The sequence below is a fragment of the Ixodes scapularis genome, unplaced genomic scaffold (genome assembly GCF_016920785.2).
Source record: "Ixodes scapularis isolate PalLabHiFi unplaced genomic scaffold, ASM1692078v2 PGA_scaffold1__304_contigs__length_218370807, whole genome shotgun sequence".
Taxonomy (NCBI): domain Eukaryota; kingdom Metazoa; phylum Arthropoda; class Arachnida; order Ixodida; family Ixodidae; genus Ixodes; species Ixodes scapularis.
In genome coordinates, this window is record NW_024609846.1 from 93,479,839 (window position 1) to 93,504,104 (window position 24,266).

Genomic DNA, 24,266 nt, shown 5'->3' on the forward strand with positions numbered 1-24,266 from the left:
GCTTTGCGATGTGCGAAAGCCTCGCGTTTTCATCTCGTGATGCGCGCGTGCCGAGGAGAAATCCCCGGGATTTCTCCACGGCACGCGCATCCCGCGACGAAAACGACAGGCTTTCCGATGTGCAAAAGCCTCGCGTTTTCATCTCGTGATGCGCGCGTGCCAGAGAGAAATCCCGGGATTTCTCCCTCGTGTGAATACCCCTTTACGGGCCGGATCCAACTTACGTTGGCAATTACGGGTTTCCGAAAACTCTGAGCCCGTGAAACTGTATACGAAGCTTACTTAATCGGTCTCTAAAAACTATATTTGTGCGTGTGTGTGTGTTTTTTTTTATCTTTCAGGCTGATGCCATCACCGATATGATAGGCTTCCCCGATTTCATCACGGACCCCAAGAAACTCGACGAAAAGTACAAGGGAGTAAGTGCGTCATCGTGTAACATCTTTCCTAACAGAGTATTTATTTTATTTCTCTCTCTCTCTCTCTTTAATGCAAAGTTGCAGCAACACCTCCTATGCAACAAGACCCTATAGCGTTAACGCCGAAAGAGCTCCGGCCGAACGCTGCTATAATGCTCGTGTACAATTTACGCCCTGCACCGGCCTCCGATAGTTGCCGTAGAAAATGAAACACTACGGCATTGTTGTCTATAGACACCATCAACTTAAAAAGATAATAAAAAAAAATTAAAGGGCTTAGGTTTTTAGGATAACTTTTTTTTCCTAAATATTTACGTTGCTAGACGTAATTTAGGTGGAGGCCGCGGCCCGCTTTAAACCCCGCCCACAAATCAGTAGCCCCGCCCATTACTATTGGATTAGCTTGGCTCTTCGGCCGAACACGCTCGCCAGCGTACTATTCACATTCTGCGGCATGAGGTACGTCTACAAAAGGAGCAGAGGGATCAATGGCTATTTGAATGGACCTTATCAATCGGTTTTTGAACGTACCGAAGTAAAGTTCTTCACAGAGCTGGCTGAAGAACGCGCATTAAGGTTTTAAACATTTTTACTGAACAAGCTTACCTGATTAAGAAGGTACAAATAAAAATCTTGAAATCCCTACCTACGGAGGCTGTGTGCTTACCAAAGACGTCTGATTGGCGCAACAGCCGATAGATGTCGGCAGTGCTCTAAGCGTCGACAGGTGGAGGTTGACCGTGAAGTCAGCGAGTACAACGTCTTTCAGTGTCAGCCCCGGCGGTGACATAACTGTTGTCGGTGGCTTGTTTTGGAGATTTCCGTTCCAGTTGAGGCCCCTCACTCAGCGTAGAATTGTAGCGGAGCCCGGAAATCGCCGCCGAAACTTTGTCCTGAAACGTCGATGGACCTCTATTGTCCTCTCACACTCCCCTTTCCGAGAGTTACCTTTACTCGTTCGATGCAAGCACCATGAAGATGACCTGCACCCCAAAAGAGCACGGATCAAAGTTGCAGACAAGAAAAGAAACGTGGCAACAGAGTGCAAAGCAAACGACGAGATATAGCCTAAAATAATTGTCGAAAAAACAAGACAAAATTACTGTTTCGTTTCTCTCGTTTAATCTTCATTTTTAATGCTTTAATGGTGGAACCAAATATTCCCGCGCCTAAAAGTCGCGCTGAAAAAGAGCGCACCGCTTCTGGCTCAGAAAGGTCATCTGCTATGGCCGAGGACGAGGGAAGCGCCCGTCGTGGCCGCCGGCGATCTTACGTGCCGTCATCTCTCGGCTGGCGCGGCAATCAGACGCCTTTTTTTTAGCGGACGAACGCCGTAGGTAGAGATATCAAGTATTTTTTTATTTTATTTTTATCTTTTTACTCGGGTAAGTTACGTCACTGAAAGTTTTATAAGCTTAATGCACATTTTTCTGCCCATCTGTACGAAATCATAGCTTGATTCGTTCAGAAACAAATTTGTGCGGTCCCTGCAAACAGCCATAGATCCCTTTGACTCATCCTGTAGTATTGCGTCTAACACCGCCCTCTTGTCGCGCGAGCAGACATGTGGCAGCTTCCGGCATCGTCTGCTATTTCACGACCGTCTATTGTCGTCTGCAACGTCCGTAAAAAGCCCAAGCCCACAGCCTAAGCCTGTCTGCTTTCCCGCCCCTGTCTAAAAATGTCTGCAGCGCTCGCAACTTCGACCATGAAAGCGGCGTTCTAGCTCTCCGTCATGCACGAGCGACGGTTCGATACAATCATCTTTTAGCGTCTGTTCATGTGCGGTAAAAAAAACAAAAAAACCGCATCTCCACGTGGTGAATGATGTTGATTGGGGCGAAGCTCTGGTGGTGCTTGTCTGCGTAAACGGTGAGCCGCAGCATGCCGAGCCTTTCGTTCGTTTTCATCTATGTCACGCTGCGGTCAAATGCTCCAATGTGTATATAACCACGTTCCATACCGCACATTCTCTTTCTGACATGGATGAGAACGAACGAAAGGCTCGGCACGCTGCGGCTCACCGTTTACGCAGACAAGCACCACCAGAGTTTCGCCCCAATCAACATCATTCACCACGTGGAGATGCGGTTGTTTGTTTTTTTGCCCTACACGAGCACGGGAGCACGTGCTCACGTGCTCGTGAGCACGTGAGCTCACGAGCAGGAGCACGTGCGCCCAACGACGGACGGACATACGGACATGGCTAGCCCTTAAGGAGCTTTTCCCCTAAAAAAAAAAAAAAAGAGAAACCCGAGAGGACTAAAAAAATGAACAGAAAACAAATATACCAATTTTCTGCTTTTCTGATCTTGTCGTCGCCCGTCGTAGACCCTGCCAAGTATCTTGGCCCTATTTTTTACAGAGAGCTGCGCTTTGTAATTTTACAGGAAAAAAACCGACCTGTGAAATACTCCTTTGACGAAAAGTTTAGATTGATACGTGCAGGAGTCGATTTTTATGGTCCATTTTAAATCAAGCCCGTGGACTTGGGTCACCATATATATTTTTTTTTGTCCATACAAATTGTATTGCGTTGCTTATAATGTAGAAACAGTGCAAATACAGGGACGAGGCGGAAGAAATACGCAAACAGGACGAAAGCTGCGGCACGGAGAAACAATTTTACAACGATTATTTCACGCGTCCATCATCTCTCCAGCCAATGAGCGCGAGAAACGCTGTTCAGCTAGCTAAGCCGCATTCGTTATGGAGTTCCCCCACCGAAATTTCATCTAACGGCGTAAATATTGCTCTGTCTTGTTTCCTGGAAATATTTAGAAAAAACAAAAAAATTGTCCCATCTAAGCGCTTTAAACATGTTTTTTTAAACTTTATATTAGTGTTTTTTTTTTAAGAAACGCAGGACGGGGCGAGCCCAGAGCATATCGTTATCGCTCAATAGTCAATGAGATTGCGTCATTAGCCGATTAAGAACGCCGAAATCCAATTCACCAGACCGAAAGCGTGAACTTATTAAGCAACGCCGTGGGATTCTTAGACCGTCCTATATTGTTGGTGTTACTTCGGGACGGGGCGCTTAACTCACCTCTACAATAAACGTAACCCCACCTCTTTAGGTAGTACACGCGACCGAAAACCAGTAGACATTGCTGCGAACTGTAATTTGAGAAATCACGAGAAAAAAGACAATATTGAGATGAGCAATATCCTTCGGACATAACTTTATGTAAAAGAACGCGTACTAGTGAAGGCCTCAGCTATAATTAGTTTCTTTAAAAAAAACAAAGTTCTGCTTGAACTAACCATCGAACTTGCCACTTTAGTGAAATGATACAGCGTGACGTCTTGGCGCGCAGAACGTGTTGTCGTCAGGATGGCTTTTGTAATCGTGGTGCTCTCTCAGCTTCGATGGTGCACGTTTTTCGAGACGCCTTTGTGCTCTGAGCAAGTCAGAACGGGCTCGACTCTGCTTTCCAGGGTATGGCTGCCGGCCAGATTGTGAGCGCCCCCGTCCACTCACGCGAGCGTGCCAAGAGAAGCGTGAGAAGCTCGCGCTTCTCTTGGAGTCGAGAAAGAAATTGGGTGGCATTCACTGAGACACGATTTGAAAACAAGAAGACAAGAGAAGAAGACGGAGAGAATTGCTGACGCCGGCACGCGATGCTGCATTTTTGGGGGGATTTTTTTCCTCGCAAATGCTGCCGGAAACGAGTGATGAAATTACGGTATTGGGCGTCATACCCGATGCTGGCCTAGATCACACTATGACGCATTTTTTGATGGACGAATTTTAATGTTTACTATCATGCGTCTATTGCGTGAGTACTGAGTCGTTCCGAAATCTGGTCACTGTGCATTATTTACACTCGTGTCGTTGTACTCCTTCAATGGAGTCGTTTGTTCTTCAATATGTAAGTTCCCCATAATTTTCGGAATACAGAGAAATATCATGGAACATGTGGGACAGCTGTTAGTTGTTTATAATTAGTTGTAGGTAGATGACAATCTACTAACCTTTTTATAGATCGTCTTTCTAGACGTGATGTCACTTGCTGACCATTACTCTTTGCAAGCAAGCTGTTAGACATTTAGAGCTGCTTCTTGTAGACGTCACCCTTAATCGTTGAGGACAAGCTTTTCGTTCTTTACAGTTAGCTCTTGTAGGCAAGCTGTGATTTCTTTATAACTGAGGTTTGTAGACAAAACGTTTGTCTCTGTGAGAAAAACGTGTTGATTGAGCTATATTTCTAACCCCCATTGCTTAAACGGTAGATTAGTTTGTCTTTGCATTGAGACATGTAAGAGTTGAAACTTCAGGACTGGTCGAAAGAGACTGAACTGTGCAAATTCTTTGCAACAAGTCATAGGCATATGCGTTTTGATTAAGGAGATCCGCGGCACCGCAGAAAGACAAGTCGCCCATATCATGAATGCCTGAGTGCCGAGAACAATGATGACGTCATGAAACTGCAGAGATGAAAGAGAATTGGGGACAATGGTTCAAATAGAGCTGGTAGGCGAGTTTCAGGAAACTCGAATGGCTCATTGTCTTTGCGAACACTGGGTGATGAAGACCCAGTGTGTGTTCGTAAGTGGACAAATAAGGCAAGATGTTACAACAAAGTTTTATGCTAGTTTGCTCTAGCACTAGATGACAGCAGAAACAAAGTGCCGTCTCTGTTACATTGTTTCATGAAACATGTTTCAGGCAGGCGGCTAAATAGGGAACCAATGATCTCACAACTCAAGGAATTATCAGTAATTGACAAAAAAAAAAAGTTATGAAAATCAGAAGAAGAAATGTTACTAAGAAAAATTTTGTTTTGTTTGTTTGTTCACGGCCGGGCTAGACAGCACTATTTCTTATGGCATTTGCTTTAATTTAGAAGCAGTGGGAGTTTTTCTACCGCGTGCGGGCGCGACAACGCCATCCCTCGCGCCGCTCCGCTTAAAACCCCTCCGCTTACTGCCTGAACCACCCGGAACAACTGTTAGGACCACCGTGACTGAAACTGAGGGTTAATGCATTCATATGAAACAACTGTAGTGCGCTGACTGAAATACTTTTGGGTTAGTATATAAGGTACAAGTAAAGACGTTTTTATGATTTTTTTTCCTAAGAAGACGGGGAACTGTTCTGCCTAAGTCCTGCAAGCAGGCGGCCCCAGGGCCTGTAGCTCTAACTAGCCTGGAAATTTCTCCAATTCAACCCCATAGCCAAGGGTCCAGCACAGTGAGATTAGGGTGTCTTGCTAGGCCGAGTTAAAGCACTCTTGGTGGGGCGAGGTTGTAGCGACCGCACCGAGCTGCGGCTGCTGAGAGAAACCATCCGCGCCGTAAAGGTCGCAAAAAAGCGCGCCTTTTCATTCTAGCCCGGCCGTGGTTTGTTTGAACCGTGCCATATGACAAGCGCGATCTGGCCTTGACTACATGAGTTACACCGACATAGCGGCTTCGCTAGAAATTTTCAGACTTGTAACTTAAGAGGTCTCTGGGCATATATAAAATGGCTGTGTGAGCTTTCAAACGAATGTCGAAGTAAGGTTTGGTAATTAACATAATTTATTTTCGATAGTTTTTTCGCTTGATTTGTTTGTCTAAATTTAGAGACAACTGAACTACTTTCTCTTCTTTGTCTAGCGGTGACTGCGACGACTCAGCGCCCACTGGCCTGCGAGTCGTCGCTCGCAGGGCTCACAGCTCATTGTCTTTGCTTCTCTTTTCCAATTTGCTTAGCTGGAGTTTGAGGAGAACGAATACTTCGAGAACAATATCCGCGTGAGCCAGTTCCTGCTGAGGAAGAACATGCAGCGGCTGTACAGGCCCAGCAACAAGACCGAGTGGGAGATGACGCCGACGACCGTCAACGCCTACTACACTCCCACTAAGAACCAGATCGGTAAGCGCCTCGGGAAGACGACTTATGGAGTTAGTACACGAGCGGGGTAGGCACTCCTTCCTGCTCACTAAAAGATACGGTTCCTGGAACGCGCCTCCAGTTAGTGTAGTTAGCGTCTTAGTCCGCCCATGCATCGAAAGGGGTCCCGAAGTGGCAACAAATGACGTCAAAAAAGCCGGAGTGTCGTGCTGTCGGGTGTCGCAATCCCAGCGGTAGGTCGTAGAAGTTCCGACAAAAAGCACGAGCAAACGCGAGTGTCGCTTTCGTCACGGCGTCCCAACTCCTGGCTGCCGAAACTTTCGTGGACTGTCAAACTGGAGAGCGACCGGCAGCGGAACATATCCGTCTGCCGGATCCACCACTGATGCTGTGACGCCGCCAGGATCGCTAGTGGCGACAGCGTGACACTTCTATGATGTCATCAGGCGGAAATCGAAAAACCACATCTCTGAACGCCCATTTCTGGCACCATACTATTGGCGGCAAGATGTTTAGGTGGGGCCACCTTGCAAGCGCCCTCTTGTGACGCAGCCGGTAGGGTGCGAGCAGACGACGCGCTATGTCGAACGACGGAGTTGCTATGTTAGTTCGCATCTATGCCGATTAAAAGCGCTATATTTATTAGAGAAACACATATAGCGTTTTTGTGAGCGGTCTGTCTCGTGAATAACAGCGTCTCGAAGTTGCTTTTTACATAAAAAAAACCAACAAACTTGAAAGTGTATGAAAACAAGCCTAAAGCCCATTACAGCTTGCGCGGCGGGAGTCAGGGCTATTCACAGCCTCTCTACTTCTTATTTCTCCGGATATGTAGAGGCTGCTGAAAGTAGTGAAGTGACTCGAAAGTAGCTGGCCAGCAAATGCTCGTCACCAACTGACGCTTAGCTCCCGCTGAATCGAATACGTGGCAAAGAAGTTTGTGACGTCGCGACTTCCGCTCGAAAGAAAAGCAGTATTTTTTTATAAATTCTTAAACTGTCGGTGATGGCCCGGCAAATTCAGGCTATTGATTAATTTGTTACATCCTATTTTTACTAACGATTGTTTACAAATTTGAAATCGCTCGCTGAGAAGCGCATCACGCATTAGGCGCCTTTGAGTCCCCAAAAATTAAGCATACAAAAGGTGGTAATTCATAAAAGGTTCATTCCTAAGTTTTTGGGACGCTGAAGTGTCACCGACTTAGTAAATTTAAGACTTCGATCGCGAAGGGGTCTCGCGCGTTTTTCGTCGACCGGGTGAATAAGCAGGGATTTAGTTGAAAGGACTCCGGGAGTCAGCCACCGCTTCTTCCTGCCAGTTATTTTGAGGAAATGTTTGTTTACTGTTTAACAAAATTCAAAAAGGAATCAATTCGGAACTAATTCGAGACCAGCACTCACAGAACACATTGGAACCAACAGCCTAAACGGAGTCGCTTTACCTGAAGTGCTTACTACAGACGCGGGAGGTTCTCGAATTTCGCTTTACTATTCTCCATTTGATGAGACATTTATTTCCTAGTTTTTATTTTGTCCAAATCATATTAAAACCTACACTCTATTCGCCGTGATACATGTTGTGGTGGGATAAAGCGCTGGATATTCTATTTTCATCATCCAGCTTGGTTGAGAACAGCACACCACCATCCGAGCTTTTCGACACCTCAGCGCAAAAAGTGTTAGTTGGCACGACTATGCGTGCCACGTGCGGTTTCAAATTTCGGTACAGTGTCTGTCTACAAATATCACTTCACCAAATAAATACAACGCGTGAAGCACGCGTTGCTCAACCAGCGCATGAAGCGAGCGGACGAGACGGGGGCTCCAAGATCTCCGCGTTCTGTCCCAGTCTGTGCTACCGGTGACTTCACAATTGATGATGATGATGATAGCTTATGGAGTGCCTTTGTAGTTCGGACACGCCGCCAATAGACCGACACGCGGCTCGGCTCTGTTTACCACCGCGGCCGGAAGGCCGCGCAGGCGGGGGATCTATGTGGGCAGAAGCGGCCAGGCTCTCCCCCTCCGTGTTTTCGCCTTCGCGTTCTGTGGCATGCGCTCGTTGCTTACGTTATGGAAGAAGTCCTTTCGTCTCCGTTATAGCTATATCGCAGTGCTTTCGTTCCTACGTTTTCTAAAACTGCACGTTTATGCACGACGTTTCCTTGAAGAGAAACGTTGCTGAAATGATGGCGGTGCTTCCTCGCAGTTTTTCCTGCGGGCATTCTCCAGGCTCCTTTTTACGACCCCAACTATCCGAAGTAAGTTTTTGTTCAATCAAGTCACTTCTGTTCGGTTTGTTGTTAATTATTTTTTACTCATGCGTTCATTCCATTTTCTTTTTCATCTTCAGATCGCTCAATTTCGGAGCCATGGGCGTCGTGATGGGCCACGAACTCACGCATGCCTTTGACGACCAAGGTATGCTTCCCTTCCCTGCCTTCAATCTCTTGAGGCTAGCTCGCATCAAGGGCGGATTTATGAATCAGGATCTGCAAGGATAGATGTAACATCACAAACAGATTTAAAGTCACGGGCGGGTGTGACGACAGAAAACCAAAGTATTCACCATCTCAGCAAAAACAAAACCCTTTTCTAAAAAAAAAAAAAAAAAAAAAAACTTGCCGTTTTGGGCTTGGGGATGGGGGGGGGGGGGGGGGGGGGGGCTGGAGGAAGGGAGTGGAGTGGTCGCCTTCTTCGCTTTGCCGCCACCTTTAATCCGCCCCTCGTCTGCATGTCTCCACTCGTCAACGCTTGTTACCTGACCCGCTACGCTTCCTGACTGTGTGGATGTTGCTGTAGGTCGAGAGTACGACAAGACCGGAAACCTCCACCAGTGGTGGAAGAACTCGACCATTCGGAGCTTCCAGTCGCGAGCGCAATGCTTCATCGACCAGTACTCGAACTACACTGCCAACGGCGAGAACGTAAGCGTCCACTCTGTTTTACTCTCACCAACAATATCATTATAAAACATTTTCGCCATTAGCGGACAACAATATGTTTTTGCAATTTGATAGACATCAAAGTTACTTTAGACGTTTTATTCTTCTATTCTTTAGCTGTGGTATATGGTACGCTCGATGAAAAAATTCCAGAAAATAAAAGTGACGCGGGAGAAAAATTTAAAATACCGAAACAACATAAAAATTGTGACAAAGGACGAGTGTTGTCAAGCTCCCAAGAAGAGCGAAAGTGCGAACGACCTGGCGATTCACAAATTATAACTGAAACCCGAGGCCAAGAGAAGGGGAAAGACACGCAAAAAAGGGGACACTATGCGCGTGTGTGTGGCCCTCTTGCTACGGGCCTTTCTTTTACTTTCCTGGGTCTTAGCCTATAGCTATATTTACGTTAAAGTTTGCGCAAAAATAGTTGTACATGGTTTGTTTGACTTTCGACGCACACAAAAAAGCAATGCAGCCTTTATGATTTATTTTATAGGGAGTCAGCTTCCAAATTGCAAACTCATATTGTTTCTATGTTTACGTAGACAGCATGAAGCTGATATGCCGCAAAATGAGGGAACTTGTCTTTCCACCATTAAAGGAGGTGCGAGTATTTTGTGCACATTAAATAACCGGTTCTACAATAGCCATTTTACAGCAAGGGAAGGGTGCACACCCCTCCATTCTCCGACGAATTCTGACACAACCGCCGAAAAATAATTGTCAACGAAATTTGAAGAAGAGCTTCTTATTTACAAGTACGAAAATAAGAATCCACAACTCTTTTTTTTTTCTCACAGCAACAGCATTATAAAATTATGACTTGACTTCTGAAGTTTAGAGGTCTGAAGGTGTGCGGAGGTCTCTTTTGCTTGATGTTGTTGCTTAGACCAGATCAGCGTCCTGTTTACTCTTCGGAGTTCTATGAGATGTTTCCTCAACGTTGCGCATCAAAGACATGTTACTTTGTTTAATGTCATCATAAAGTCGAATTGCGGGCTATTTCCTGAGTTTTTTTATTACCACTGTCGCTTTTTTTTGTTTTGTTTCTCTAGCTCAACGGGAAGCAAACCCTAGGAGAAAACATCGCCGACAACGGAGGACTCAAGGCAGCGTTTCACGTGAGTGGTTCAGGAACTCCTCAAAGTCGTTATTAACGTCTCGAGAGAGGAACGAAGTCCGACAGTTTAGCATTAAACAAGCTAATACGGACTTGATAAAAAGAAAAGACGGTTTTATGCGATATATAGGTTATATGATCCGACGGTTGTAACTGAGAACGGTAACAATGCGTTCAATTTTCCCCTCTGTCTCAGTCTGGACTTCAGGTGGCCCCCATTCACGGCAATATGCATGTATTAGTATTAGAAAGACAACTTTAGTCTGGCCCATGTCGAAGTTTGCATGTTGCGAAAGTTGTGACGCCCCTGATTTAATTTTTTTTCTTTTTTCATTAGCAAGCATCTTGGCAGATTTTGAGATTTCGCACCCTTGGTCAGTTGCCGAATGTGAATTACGTAACTATATTTTATTTTATTACACAACGGCGTCCTGCGCCTTGTGAAACATGGTCTGGCCTTTTATACAATCGGCTAAAAATCTATAAACACGCGCTGTGAAGTGAAAGACGAATTTAATACTGTCCATGCATGGATAGGAACTGTAATGAGCCATGAAGGTTACGTGTATATCCTCAGATTCCAAGGTCTAATAATAACCAGAAACGTGTAATCTAAATTTCTGGTTGTTGCATTCAATAAATGGTCACGAAGTGCTGACTGAATATTTCTCCTGAAAAAAAAAAAAATAGAATCTTAATAAACCCAGTGTTTTTGGCGGCCAGGCTAGACAAACGGGGATGCTCTTCCAGTGATATCTTAATCTGACCACAATTAAAATTTTAACAAGCACGTACCGTACTTACTTGCGTAATAGATGGCACCGCTTGTGAACAAAACCTCTGGGTTAGCTTTTTCGCGGAGTACGCGGATAGCCAATCACCTCGATTGACGGAACGATTCTAGAGATTGATTAGACAGGTGTCTAATAAACACACGAAAAAATATCTGTGTCGTCTACACACGAAAATAATATCTCCGCAAATCGTATTTTTAAGGAGAATCGTGTTCTCAACGATGTTATTCGCTACTTTTTTTTTATACAAAATGCCACGATTGGATTATACGTGTTTTGTGGGGAAGTAGACGCAAGGACATAGTTCAATAGTAGCGCGTCTATTACTGCAGTAAATCCGGTGTTACCATGACGCGTTTGGTGATAAATGTAGAACTTCCAATTTCCCACTTTTTTTCTTTCCGGTTCGCGACGTTCCAAACTCTTTAAGAGCAGTGACCAATAAGCGGCGCTTTTTTCTGATGCTTTGCAAACGCCGGTTCATACCGTCGAATCTGAAGAAATCATAACAACTTAAGTCAATAAAGTTTAAAAAAAAAAAAAAGTAGACCAAGGCTGATTACCGTACCGTTTACTTATTATTTTGCAGTGTTCTTATAGGCTAATGCCACAATCCTATCGGCTTCGGAGTGATAGTAAAATTAAAATGAGCGGTTAGGCTAGTTGGTTTTGCATAATTAAAATGTAGCGCAAAGACAACACAGGAAGAGGACGGAGATAGAAAAGAACGCTTTCCTATCTCTGCCTCTGTTTTGTGTTGTCTTTGCGCTACATTGTAATTATGATAGTAAAATGTCCGGAACTCGCCTTGCCCCGCGAATCTGTCGGTGGCTCTTAGAGGAAAAATCCCTAACGTGCGAATCCCTCTTAGGCCTTCGAAGACTGGCTGGGCACGCACCCGGACGAGCCTCCCCTGCCGGGCGTGAACCTGACCCACAAGCAGCTGTTCTACGTGGGGTTCGCGCAGGTCTGGTGCTCCACCGAGACGCCGGAGGCCATCCACCTGCAGATCCTCAGTGACCCTCACTCGCCGGCCAAATACAGGTACTTTCCTTCGAACGAAAGCTTCATAGCAGAGCCTTGCCAAAAGTGCACGCCGTCCGGTAGCTGCTGCAGCCACTATCCAAGTCCGCCATTGCTATGGCACGCACTCTGAGCATGGCATTGGTCGTGTCGCTACACCGTGTTCACGCCGAGCGCTGCGTCAGAGTTCGACGTGAACTCGGCTTAGTTCGTATTGGAAACGAGTGGTGCGTCAGCATTCGGCGACGACTCGGATCCAATCACATTCTTCGTGTCCAAAAAAATGGGGACCGCGAATGTTGATTGGTGAGGAAGTGAGAGGGGTCTAATTAAGGCCGACGGAATACTTCTCCGTTCGTTCCTAGGCGTATCTTATGGATTGATGCTGCGTTTTTAATGGTGCTTGTTAGTAATGAGATACTGAGGGCTGACCACGTCCGGCTGTTTTTCGGTTCTCGGATGAGATCCTCTTCCTTGCACTCTAAAAAATGCCTGCGCGTCAAATTACCCGCAAAACACTCAAATATCCAATCTCTGCGCTCTACGAAGTCAGCTCAGCGAATGATGAGGCGGAGCATCCGTTTAGACCCAAAAATGAAGTCTGCGCTGTGGCATTACGGAATGCAAGCTCGTCCTTCTGGAATTAAAAGTTGGATTCGTTAAATTGCTTTTCATTTTTGGAATTGACATATGAACACACACAAAAGAAAATGAATACAGATTGATGCATCCCTTCAGCCGCCAGCAAATGCGTTAAATGGAAAGTAGTCGGAGAACGTACAACGTACTATGGAAGTAATCGCAAAATTTATGCTTGTATCATTCTGCCCATCCTATTGTTGTTTTGCTTGTTTGGTTTCTTATTATTACTTTTGGAAATTAAAAAAAAATGTTTTTACTTCTTTACATTTTGGGCCAGTTTATGTTTGAGGTATTTAATTTTAAGAGGACCCGTCTGAACAAAACTTTAAGCGCGTAACTAACCGTTATCGCATTCAGAGGTTAAAGGAGACATTCTTAAATTTTCGAGGGGAAAGTGGTCCCCGCTCTCGAATACATGAAGCTGAATGGCGCCAGTTCCCGAAAATGGGCGGCGAAAACCGGCCGCCTCCCATTGAAATCTTTGGGAGAAAATCGCTTATAACTTTTGATTGAGATAGCGGTCAGTTCGGAAACTTTGGCATCTGGTGTGCATCGCTAGCGCAACATTTGGACAGAGAACGAGCCTTCGGCGATGCATAGTTTATTTTTGCGACAAAAGCAACAACAACAAAAAAAGTTCTTTAGGCCGACACGTTGTAGTGTTTTTATTATTATTATTATATCGAGAAACGTGTGGCGTGGCCTTTTGTGGTCACACTTATTGCTTTCGTGATTGGTTCTTCGTCGTTCTTATTGGGTAATGAAATCTCATTGGCTGCGGAGCGTAAATGAGATGCTTGCCACGCCCTGCAGTTCTTAGTCTGTCTGCGACTACGATTGCTTGCGTTACACGATTTTTAAGAAAATAAATTATACGAACAGGCTCGAGCTTAGAACACGTCAACCTTGTTTCGCTAACCGAACTTCCTGTCTCGTTGTAGGGTCACCGGTCCTGTGTCAAATTCCGAGGAGTTTGCGAGGGAGTTCCAGTGCCGAAAGAACAGTGCCATGAATACGAAGAAGAAATGCGAGGTCTGGTGATGAAAAGGGTAAGCTCGCATCGTCATCCTGCTATGTTCTGTTCTTTTGTTTGGTCTCTTATATGTCTTTTTTTTTTTTTAAATGAGACTATCCACAAGTTGTTGGTTGTTGAAGTCATTTTCGCCACTTTCCAGTGGTCGCTTTCAAACGTCACTCGCATAGTATGCAGTGTTGGCGGTAACGCTTTACGAGTCCCGGCGTTACCGGTAACGCGTTACTTTTCCCGGTAACGTAGTAACGTACTTCTTACCTTTCAAAAACTCTGACGGGTAACGTACTTACGTTACTTATTTCGAGTAACGTGTGACATACTTGTGTTACTCGTTATTTATTCTTCCCAAGGCTTCATGAAAATAAATTCAATTTTTCCGTGTTTCTATACGACAATTGTCACGTAACTTTTTAGTTTTTGTGTTCTTTGCGGTCTTTCTCGTGAGTATTTAGGTAAAACTGTAAAAAAAGGAACGGTAATGATGTTCACTTTCTCGATGGACATAATGTTTCTTGAAATAATGCGTTGATGCATGCCTGAAATGCCAAAAAAAGTAAAACGTGTTAATTCATAATTTAAGAAGTAACGCAAAAGTGATGTGCCTTACTTTTTATCGGTAGCGGTAACGGTAATGCGTTCTTTTTATTTTAAAGTAACGTAGGTCGGTAACGCGTTTCGTTTATTTGCAGGTAACGAGTAACGTATTTCGTTATATTTTTTCTGCAACGGCTACAACACTAATAACATGCCATCACAACGTGTGAAACGCGGGTCATGGTGCATCGTGTAGCTGCTCTGCGCGGTCACTATACTTCGTTTCACCTTAAGTGACGTTCACGATGATCAGGAGAGTATGTCTGATTGACTGAAGGTCTTGTTAAACGTGTGGCCGACTGACTGAGAACCGGTGCTCTAGCTCTTTTCGAGGAGGGCATCCAAAAGCTTGCTCCACGTAGGGAAATTGCCGAAATTTGTGCGTTGATTGTGTACAGGAGTAGCTACGTTATGTATCTAAAGTTGGCGTATATTATAAAAAAAAAAATGTTGTCTTTACCCTTACGTGTTTTTTTACACTCTAAAAAAATCCCGTGAGTCTGCTTTCCCCGCACAACACTCGCAGAACCAATCTTCGCAACTTACGGAGGCAGCTCAGCGATTGACAATGCCGAAACATTTGTTTAGACCAAGAAAAGCAGTCCGAGTTGTGACATTATGCAATGCAAAGCATCACGCTTGCATTGCTTACTATCACAACTCAGACAGCGTTTTTTGGTCTAAACATATGTTTCGGCATTGTCATTCGCCGAGCTGCCTCCGCAAGTTGCGGGGATTGGCTCTCCGAGTGTTGTGCGGGAAAGTGGACTCACGGGCTCTTTTTAGAGTATACTACCGTAATATCCCGAGAGATGCCCCACCCCCTAAGGATAGCCCACAATTTAGTTAAGAATAAATTGCTATTAAAAAAAAATGCTCATTTTGAATAATTGCAGGGCTTTGGTAACACCATTTCCAAAGAGGTCACCATTGGCCCTAGCCAATGATGACCTCTGCAGAAATGGTGTCACGTAGCTACGGCGGGGGATAAGCGAACGTTAGCTGACTAGGAACGACAGTCGTTTTGGTTCGTCGCTCCTCCTTGCGATCACAAGTTTTAGCAGGTCATAAAATCTGAAATTATAACTTTTTTTACTTTTTTTTGATCGCACACCGAAAGTTCTTTTACTCCCTATTTTCACCTGATTTGCTTTCGCTTTTAGGTAGGTGGGTTATCTCTGGAGGTATTATACGCAAGTGCTTCAGAGGTAAAAATGAAACACGTTTACAAATCTCTGTAATGCGAAATAAGAGCGCACCTCTTCAGGAGGAACAGGGTATGCCCCTCCTCGTCCGTATCCTCTTCCTATCTCCTCCTCCTTTTCCTCCTCCTCCCCCCTCCCTTCCTCCACCGTACCCTATCCTCCTCCTCCTGCGTACCATCCCATCCTCCCACAGCTTCCCCGCTAAATTTAGCCGGAAAATCGACGTCACGTGACCTCAACACCAATTCAATTCCCCGCTAAATTAGCCGGGAATTGAATTGGTGTTGAGGTCACGTGACGTCAATTTACCCGCAAAATTTAGCGCGGTTAGGCCGACGTCACGAAACACGGAAAAGGGCGCTTAAAGATAGACTTCAACGAAATTTGAAATATTCCCGTCGTGTTGAAAAATAGGTTGAATATGATCCACAATATCCGTAAATGACAATCGCACGTTTGTATTTGGAGCATGGTGGCTCAATTTTTTGTTATAAACGGCCCATTCTGGCAAGCGCTCGGAGAAGGCTCAGTTTAGAGCACGTGACATCCGACGCAATCGTGGCGTAGATCGTCTCGGGACGAGAAAAGCTACCGCGAGGCTGATCGAAAGGATGGCCTATAGTCGTTCCAGGCACCAAAGCGGCGGCTTTTGTAAGAATTTTGAGTGACAGGTTAATCTTCTATAATCTTCTAGAGGGACAATAGCGACGTCTGGGACGCACAAAAGGCATTCTCAGGAAGAGGGGAGTTCCTCCTTCCCCTCTTCTCTCGTCGTGGCCGGAGGCGAGACAATAACCGTCACTACCTCTCAAGGTTCCTAGATGGGCATTACAAACGAGGCGTGAGCGACATCCACCAGGTGCTCTTTTCTAATCGTTTAATTTGTTTTAAAATTCCTTTTCCTGTTTTTTTTAACAAGATATTGGTGCGACCGACGTGATACTGCTCCTTTGAACACATACAGACCATAAAATAAGCGCCAAAATTTCGTTTTAATATCCCTTTAAAAGCTGCGCTCTAAAGACAAACCAGCCTTAGTATTGGTTAAAATTTAAAACTACCATTATAATACGTCGTGCAACTTCCTCGCCTGCTCAGCGAAGGTGCCTGCACTGCAGTAAATAATGCATATAAAGAGACAAAACACAAATTACATCACAGCTTTTCCACTTAGAAAACGAAGAAAAACAATGTTTCTAAGTGCGCATGATAGCGTTAAAAACAAATGCATGGCTCAATATAAAAATAAAAAAAAAAAAACACGAAACGTATCGCTGGTCGCAATAAAGATTAAAAAAAAAAAAAAAGCAAGACAGAAAGAAAACGAGCTCAGGACCATTCCTCGGTCAGAAGTTTTAAGTCTTGCGTTAATCTTCCTTCTAAGACCGAGGGCAGCTTCACGCGCTTTGGTATCTTGATACGCAGAAAAACTGGGTCTTCTCCTGCATACCGACACATAGTGTATACTTATACAGTAGGCCTGCCTCAATCGCAAACTAGCTACGCCGGCACCGCAACGATGCGGCGGGGTTAGGTCGTCAGATAAAAGAAACTAAAACGCCTGCGACGCATAGCAATGAACACACGTGCTCATAATCTGAGCAGAATCAGAGTTCGCGGGGAGTTTTTGACTTTTATTGCGACTAACTCAAATGGGGAACAAAGTCTTTGCTTCTGAGTATGATATGTGCGTTTACCTGGAATGGCAATGACGGCGTGGTTAAGAAATATGCTTCCATCAGACTTCCTCAATTTCCCTTGCTGGCTCCTCCTCGCTAGAGTGGCGACATTCTTGAGGAGGGCAAGTGCCTTCAGTTTTCTTGACCGCGGCCACAAGTTTTCCTCCTGCTTTGTGACCGCGTGACCACGGAACGCGTGAAGTTGCATGTCCTTAAAGTTGTTCCGCGTCATTTCACAAGATGGTAAGGCTCAATAACTGCGTAAATGGCGCACAAACGGCTGCATAGAATGGTAGGCAAGATGGCGGCTCCGCTAGAACACGACCGAGTTGTTCTAATTATGGGAGAACCGCCAGCCCAGCAACATTGAAGCTCTCTAGTTTCCACAGTCTAGCAGCGACTGGAGGGGTGCGAAGTTGACAAAACTGCTGATATACAGATTAAAAACTAGCAAAAACAATGGATGTTCCTAGTTTATTTAGTCAGCCGTCGGCATTGTCCGAAGCATCTTGCGGGAAGGTTCTGGCAGTTAGCTTCGCCCAGACCCCACTATGTGAACCTCGTCGCTGATATTTGTCACTGATGTCGAATGGCTTGGAGGAGTTAGCGACGTTTGCTCTCAAATTACAGCTATACTGTTCTGTGAGTCTCCTTAAATAGCACATTATATTTGAAATGTGCCCCTACGCTGAGAAACGCCCAGTATATACGAATCCATTTGAAAGGGAATAGTTTGCACAATAGTAAGCGTTTCAGATGCAGTAACCGTGATCATGAATGCAGTATAGATGTCGAGCGAGCGGATTACCTGAGACGTATACAATGCAGGTTACTTGAACGCAAACATTTTATATAGTATTTTGTGTATTTGGGGGAAGTTGTAGTTCTTAAAAATTTCTGGACCCCATGCTCTAAAAGGTTCCTTCTTCATGGTTAACTATAAATCGCCTCCAATAGTGAAAAGTCTGAATTATTAGTGCAATTGCTAGACTTGTGGAAATTCTTCTCGTTCGATTTAGATCTCGTTGGTGTGGTCATTCATAAAGACGACTGATATAAGGTTACCATTTTTTTGTGTAGTCAGGTTTTTGTTTAGGTTACATAAAGCAAACGGCCGGAGCTCCACTTGCTCGGTCTACCATCTCGGACGAAACACTTGTTAACACAATCGCCTTTTCAGCTGACGTTATTTTATGTAGCTATTAATTTCGAATGGCGCTCATTTCTGAATGTAAATTTTTTACTATAGGCTAATCGGAGGCAAATTATTGCCCTCACCTCTAATAATATTTGTGTAAGTAGATTTATAATTCTAGAAAGTGCTGTGGTACAGAAAATAATATACGTATACAGTCTTACAACTTTGTTGCAAGTCTCCGAAACGACTCTGCTGATATTATGCCATATGCGCGTAAATTGAAAAAGGATGACAAACATGTTACACAACAGTAGTAACTAAAAGTACTTTGACACCTCGCATGTAGCATAGGCTAGCATAGACCACACTCTATAGAGGCGAGAATGCGTCCGCCTTCCAAGCAGCAAATACCGTGAACATTGCTCGACATCATAAATTGACTAATCTCTAAGGAGACACTCCTAAATTCTCTAGTACCTACTTCTGACACCCATATATTGCGCTGTCATCCTCATTATCATATGCTCCACATCGGAATGCAATTTCACATTCTAACTGCAGTCCCATCCCTAGCTGCACGCTATTGTATAAATTTATTTTCGGGTTTTTGCTGAACATTGGCAACTCATAGCGGAAGCCTTTGAAAGGACTCCTCATCAGTGATTAGCAAGGTCATAAGGACCACAAGTACACTGATTCTCTTCTTAAAGAAAACGCGATATGGAGAAACTTTTCGAAACCTTCGAAGCAACTCCTGTTTGTTTTAATATTTTGTTGCACGTTCTTTATTCTTTATACATCTGTGTCCGGAATTTCATAAATTGCCGTTTTTATTCACCGTTTGTATGAAGGTCGTTTTGTTAATATGCCTGTTTATAAACTTAATTCATCATATTGGTTTCCTCAGCTTACCTTTCAATAACGGTTCCCGAGAACAAACGAAGCATCAAAGTAACGTTATTTAGCACCATATTATCATAGTGGTCAAAACCGATAAGAATAAATTCCTTGTTTGCTCAGCTCAAGCTCGTCCATAAATCTCGCCGGCTTACAAAATGAATTTCCTGGTATTTTCAATTTCGCGGCGAAATCCCTACGTTCAACTATGCTACTCGAAGACCCACATTTAAAATATTACGCAGCTTAAAGAAAAAAAAATTGAATAGGCTGGTGATAAGAAAGCAGCACAAAACAAATCGGCACACGAGTGAAAAACCTCTTTTCATTCTGCTCATTCACTTTTCTTGCAAACAACCGTTCAGTAAGTCGCTCTAGAGACACCCTAGATACCGTCAGACATAACAAAAAACCTTACCCGCGAATAATAACGACAAAAATCCGCACTTTTTTTCACGTCAGAACGCACGAACGAACTTGGTCGGCCCGTTCCCCTTCGCTGCTCATACGAGGACGACCTACACACCGCTTCACCTCGCGATGAACCGCAGCAGGCGCGAACCCAGCCATCGGAACCAATCCAATGCCGCGTGGGGGTCACGCGACCTTCGAGAGGGACGCAGGAGACGCGAGGTGCGCGTAGTCACGTGGTACGTTGCGAGCGTCGGATGGGCTAGCGTCCGCCGCTGTCCCTCGTGAGGTGAAACCAAATGTGGCCGGGATCCACTTTCGCTTTCGGCCGACCCATGCCGTACGGAGCGGCCGGGTCCAGCTTTCGCCTTATCTATCATCGCGTTGTTTCGTTCAGTCTCGATCGGTGGGAAGGTGCGCGCCTCCGGGCACTGCCGAACTTCCGGTTCGGCCCCCACCGCGCGCGAAGAAAAAGAACCCGCAAACCCAGACGGTCTTCCCCACTTATCCTGTTCAAACGAGTCGGCAGCACTGACCCACTACCGCGACAAGGCTCGCGCCTTTCCCCCACCGAACGTCATCGCAAGTGGATCCAAGCAGCGCTGGATGGATGGATTCTAACGGTTCTGCCCTTTATATAGAGCGGTAGCTTGCGCCACCTAGCCTAGAAACTACAAACCAAAAGTATGAGCGAAAGTGTGACTCCTACCTCGCGCCACTGTTGCTTCCAGGGCGTCTCGCAGCGTCTGACGACGAACGCGACGCTAGCATGCCGTGACGTCGGACGCACGCTTCTGCCGCTCTGCAGGGTTTCGTTGTTTTGGGTTTCGTTGTTTTGGTTTCGTTGTTTTGGGGAATAGCAGAAAACTACATTTTCAAACATTCAGATCCCTCCCCCAACTGCAGCCACAGTTCGCTATGCGATCAATGTTAACTGGTGAGCCACACAGACACCAATTGCCCTTACTGCACAACACGTGATAGAGCTTACAGGCTTATTTATAATAATTTCATTTAATGGCAAAACAATATCTGCAACAATGTCGTTAAAAAATAAAAATAAAAGCGCTTCCAAAACAGAGCCGGTACGCCAGAAGCGACAGGGATAGAATTATATGGTTTGCCGTTAATTGACACTGCTTGGACCCTGCCGTTTAGATGGTCAGCCAATCATCCGAGAACGTTATCATCTATCTTTAGTGCATTTTTGTTTTGCGAAGAATAAATTTGTGCGGCACGAGATCGGACGCTTTTCGTAAATTGAGGAAAACAGTCTGATTGAAGACCAATCTGTACGCTAAGTCATGGCTGAACTCCGCCATTTGTGTTGTATACAAAACAAGCATGTTGTAGAATGCTAGAGAAAATTACGTGTTCCACAAGTTTCGAGATCTTACGATGAAGTCTGATGAGCAGTATAAACCTTTGGACATTGTGCATGCCACTTATACACGCGTAATTGCGTTCTTTTGTTAACGCGAGCGCTGTTTCAAGCCGGCCGTGTACAAGCAGACGACCGACGACGTATCGCGCTGCGCTTCCGGGGGAACCGGTCGACGTGCGGCGGCGTATGTGCGGTGAATCCCCGTCTGATGTCGTGCCCGTCGCGTCCCCTGCAAAAGCGATGATCGCTCCTCGCGCAGTACTTGAAGGCCAATGTATTAGAACGTTGCGATACTCCGCCCCGCGAGAGTTTACAAACAAGTCCGCGTTTGCCCACACCAGGTGTGGGCACTGCGCATGCGCAAAAACAAGATTCGCGTGAGGTGAAGCTTCTGCGCATGCGCCGTGTCGACAACAGCGCCACCGCAGAGACGTGACGTCAGAGCCGCGTGTTGGTCCATACAGCTACTGTACCACAAACGATGACGCCAGGCGAAGGCATTTGAGAAGGGTCAGACCGGAACTCTTTCCCGTCGCGGAGTAAGGGCGATGCGGTTTTTTCCCCGACGTGTACTTGTTGCTTTTTTTCGAGGTTAATGTTTGTCGTTGAGAGCCGTGCTCTGCTCGACCCTGTTATGCGGCGGATAATTTGTAAGTCATTTGTCTACTGCCCCGCTCGCTCCCTGGTCAGTGTTACGCGTGCCACTTGTTCACTGCCGACGCAAATCGTCCGCGCTCGATGCTCGCTCATTTTGGGGGTTGGTTCTGCGATAGCTGTCCGCCGCGCATTGAATTCGGGGTGATGAGGGGAGCACCCCCACGCTCGGTTACCGCCGTTTCGCCACAGGGTTTCTCTAATGTAGCTTACTGTTGTTCGGCAAAGCGTTGCCGCTGAACTAGAGAGCGGTGTCGACCCATTCATTGCCGTCCTATATGTACAAGGCAGTTTATCGATGTCGATATCTCAGTGAGTGCTTTTCTTGGTCGGAAAGTGTTTATAACGTGAAACGAACTTACGAACGAAAAAGTCACTTTCGCGTATTACACCAAGATCACCATTTTGAACAGAAATTTTGCGAGCATATGAACACGTGCCCGCATGCATACTTTGCGGTGTACTAGAAACTACAACCATGGATATTATTGTGATCGGGAGTTGATCCAGGAATATTAATCTAAGGGGGGGGGGGGGGGGGGGGGGAGCGGCTTTAGCATATTTTGGGAGGAGCTGCGGGGGATATATACTGTAACCTTGTGTACCTTGTCTGGGAAATCCTGTGAGTCGTTAGGCTTAGCTCGAGGTTGTGTTGGGGGTCTGAGTATAAATCACTGTCTGTGATCCGTGTAAAAAAAAGAAAAAAGCGAGTGGTATCACGCTGCAGCATCCATGATCTATTAATGACCAATAGGGTGGGCGGCATTTTTTCCCACTTGTATCACATGACCATAGATGTGTGCCTGCTCACACTTTCCTTATTGGATAATCTGATTAAAGTGTCAATTTTTTTCTATGGGGAGTTTGCATAAAAACACTTCTGAGTGTCTAGGTCTGGGAGCGTTTTTACATCCAAAATAAGGTGATGTTTTCTACAGTACGTGGTTGACTTCCAGGATTTAGTAATTAGTGATGCTGAAATTGTGTAGAACAAAGTCATATGCGCCTATCGTAGCGAGAAAGTAAAAGTGATGCTAATCAACAATAGTAATTCATCTCGTCTAGATCGAACGCTGATAAGCTGAGATAAAGTGATATCAATCTTTAAAGCATTACCCTGTTGCCTGGCCACTGATGCACCCTTTTAATGGGAACGCGACAGAACAGCACACGACAAAACAGCACGCGACAAAACAGCACGGTCAAAACAGCACGCGTCAAAACAGCACAGCGTCAAAACAGCACGGCGACAAAACAGCACGCGTCAAAATAGCACGCGACAAAACAGCACGGCGTCAAAACGGCACAGCGACAGAAGAGCACGTGCCAAAACAGCACGGCGGCAAAACAGCGCATGCGACAAAACAGCACGCATGTAAAAAGGCTGTAATAGGCAGCGTTTTATGAAAACAAAACAGAACGTAAAGAAAAAGGGTTGCACATTGCATGGCATTATTTAACAGCTAGTGGAGAAACAATAAAAAAAAAAAGTAAGCATGACGGCGACGGGATCGCACTCAAATCCCGAGTGCTGCTGCTGTGTGATTGCTAAAGACAAATAAAGTTAGCAGTAGTTACTACTACTTAACTACGCTAATCTCTGAAGAGATTGGGTAGTTAGAGGGGATACCTTCGCGTCGATCTTGGCTTCGTTGTCTGGTGTTTTTTGAAGTATCAGAGGAAAAGTTATTGGGAAAAAGGTATCCATAAGTTCAAGTTATGAACTGCCTGGTTTGTGGCGGTCCGGTGAGGTTCCGTAGTACTCGTCGTTTCGTAATTACCACCGAAGCGTAGAACGTCCGCCTCCCCCTCCCCCCTCCAAAAAAAAAAAAAAAGAAAAAGCGGGAGATGCGCCGATTGCAGATCCATTGATAGAAACGGTGAGATAAGGTGACTTTAATGTGGAGCGTGAATAAAATCTCCTCGAAACACACGGCTGTGAGCTTGCAGGAGAAGTTGTACGTTTTGAGTTAAATTCACAGATTATTGGCGACGAAGGCCTTAATCGAGTGGAAACCGGTGAAGCAGTAAACGCCGCAGCCTCAATGCTGTGGTATTACCGCACTGCAGCATGGGCTGAATACACCGTTGCCGCACACGCTTTCTGTTTTTTTTTTTTTAACAACTAACGACAGCACATTGCCGTGCGATTGAATTATTTATTGTAGACGATATCACCAGGCAAACTTGCGCGTCAAAATGAGCAAAACTGCTCGAAAAAATTGCGGTGGCTTAGCTCGGCTATGCCACGATATACGTAGCGTGAGCGTATGCGCACAATATGAGAGGCGCTATCAAGCGACTCCGGTGCAGCGTCAGACTGGGCTACTGCGCAACGGAAGAGCACAGCTGGGCACGCGGTAGCGCCAGTGCGTCTGTCGCGGCTATGACGTCACTCCTCTGGAATGCGCAGACCGGCGAGGCGGGCGCGGCGGCGGCGGCTCCGGCGCGCCAGCTGTGCACCGTGTGACGTCACCGCTC

The 24,266-nt window shown here is 45.5% G+C and overlaps 1 protein-coding gene across 1 annotated transcript in view; it reads left to right on the forward strand.

Annotated features, from left to right (window-relative positions):
- LOC8040512 (endothelin-converting enzyme homolog) overlaps nt 1-24,266 on the forward strand; it is a 147,465-nt gene that overhangs the window by 112,956 nt on the left and 10,243 nt on the right. The window contains exons 11-18 of the mRNA XM_042290847.1: nt 342-419; nt 6,120-6,282; nt 8,473-8,524; nt 8,617-8,684; nt 9,066-9,190; nt 10,267-10,332; nt 11,997-12,169; nt 13,732-13,839. Coding sequence (XP_042146781.1) covers nt 342-419; nt 6,120-6,282; nt 8,473-8,524; nt 8,617-8,684; nt 9,066-9,190; nt 10,267-10,332; nt 11,997-12,169; nt 13,732-13,831 — 825 coding nt within the window. The 3' untranslated portion in view covers nt 13,832-13,839. The remainder of the gene's footprint in view (nt 1-341; nt 420-6,119; nt 6,283-8,472; nt 8,525-8,616; nt 8,685-9,065; nt 9,191-10,266; nt 10,333-11,996; nt 12,170-13,731; nt 13,840-24,266) is intronic.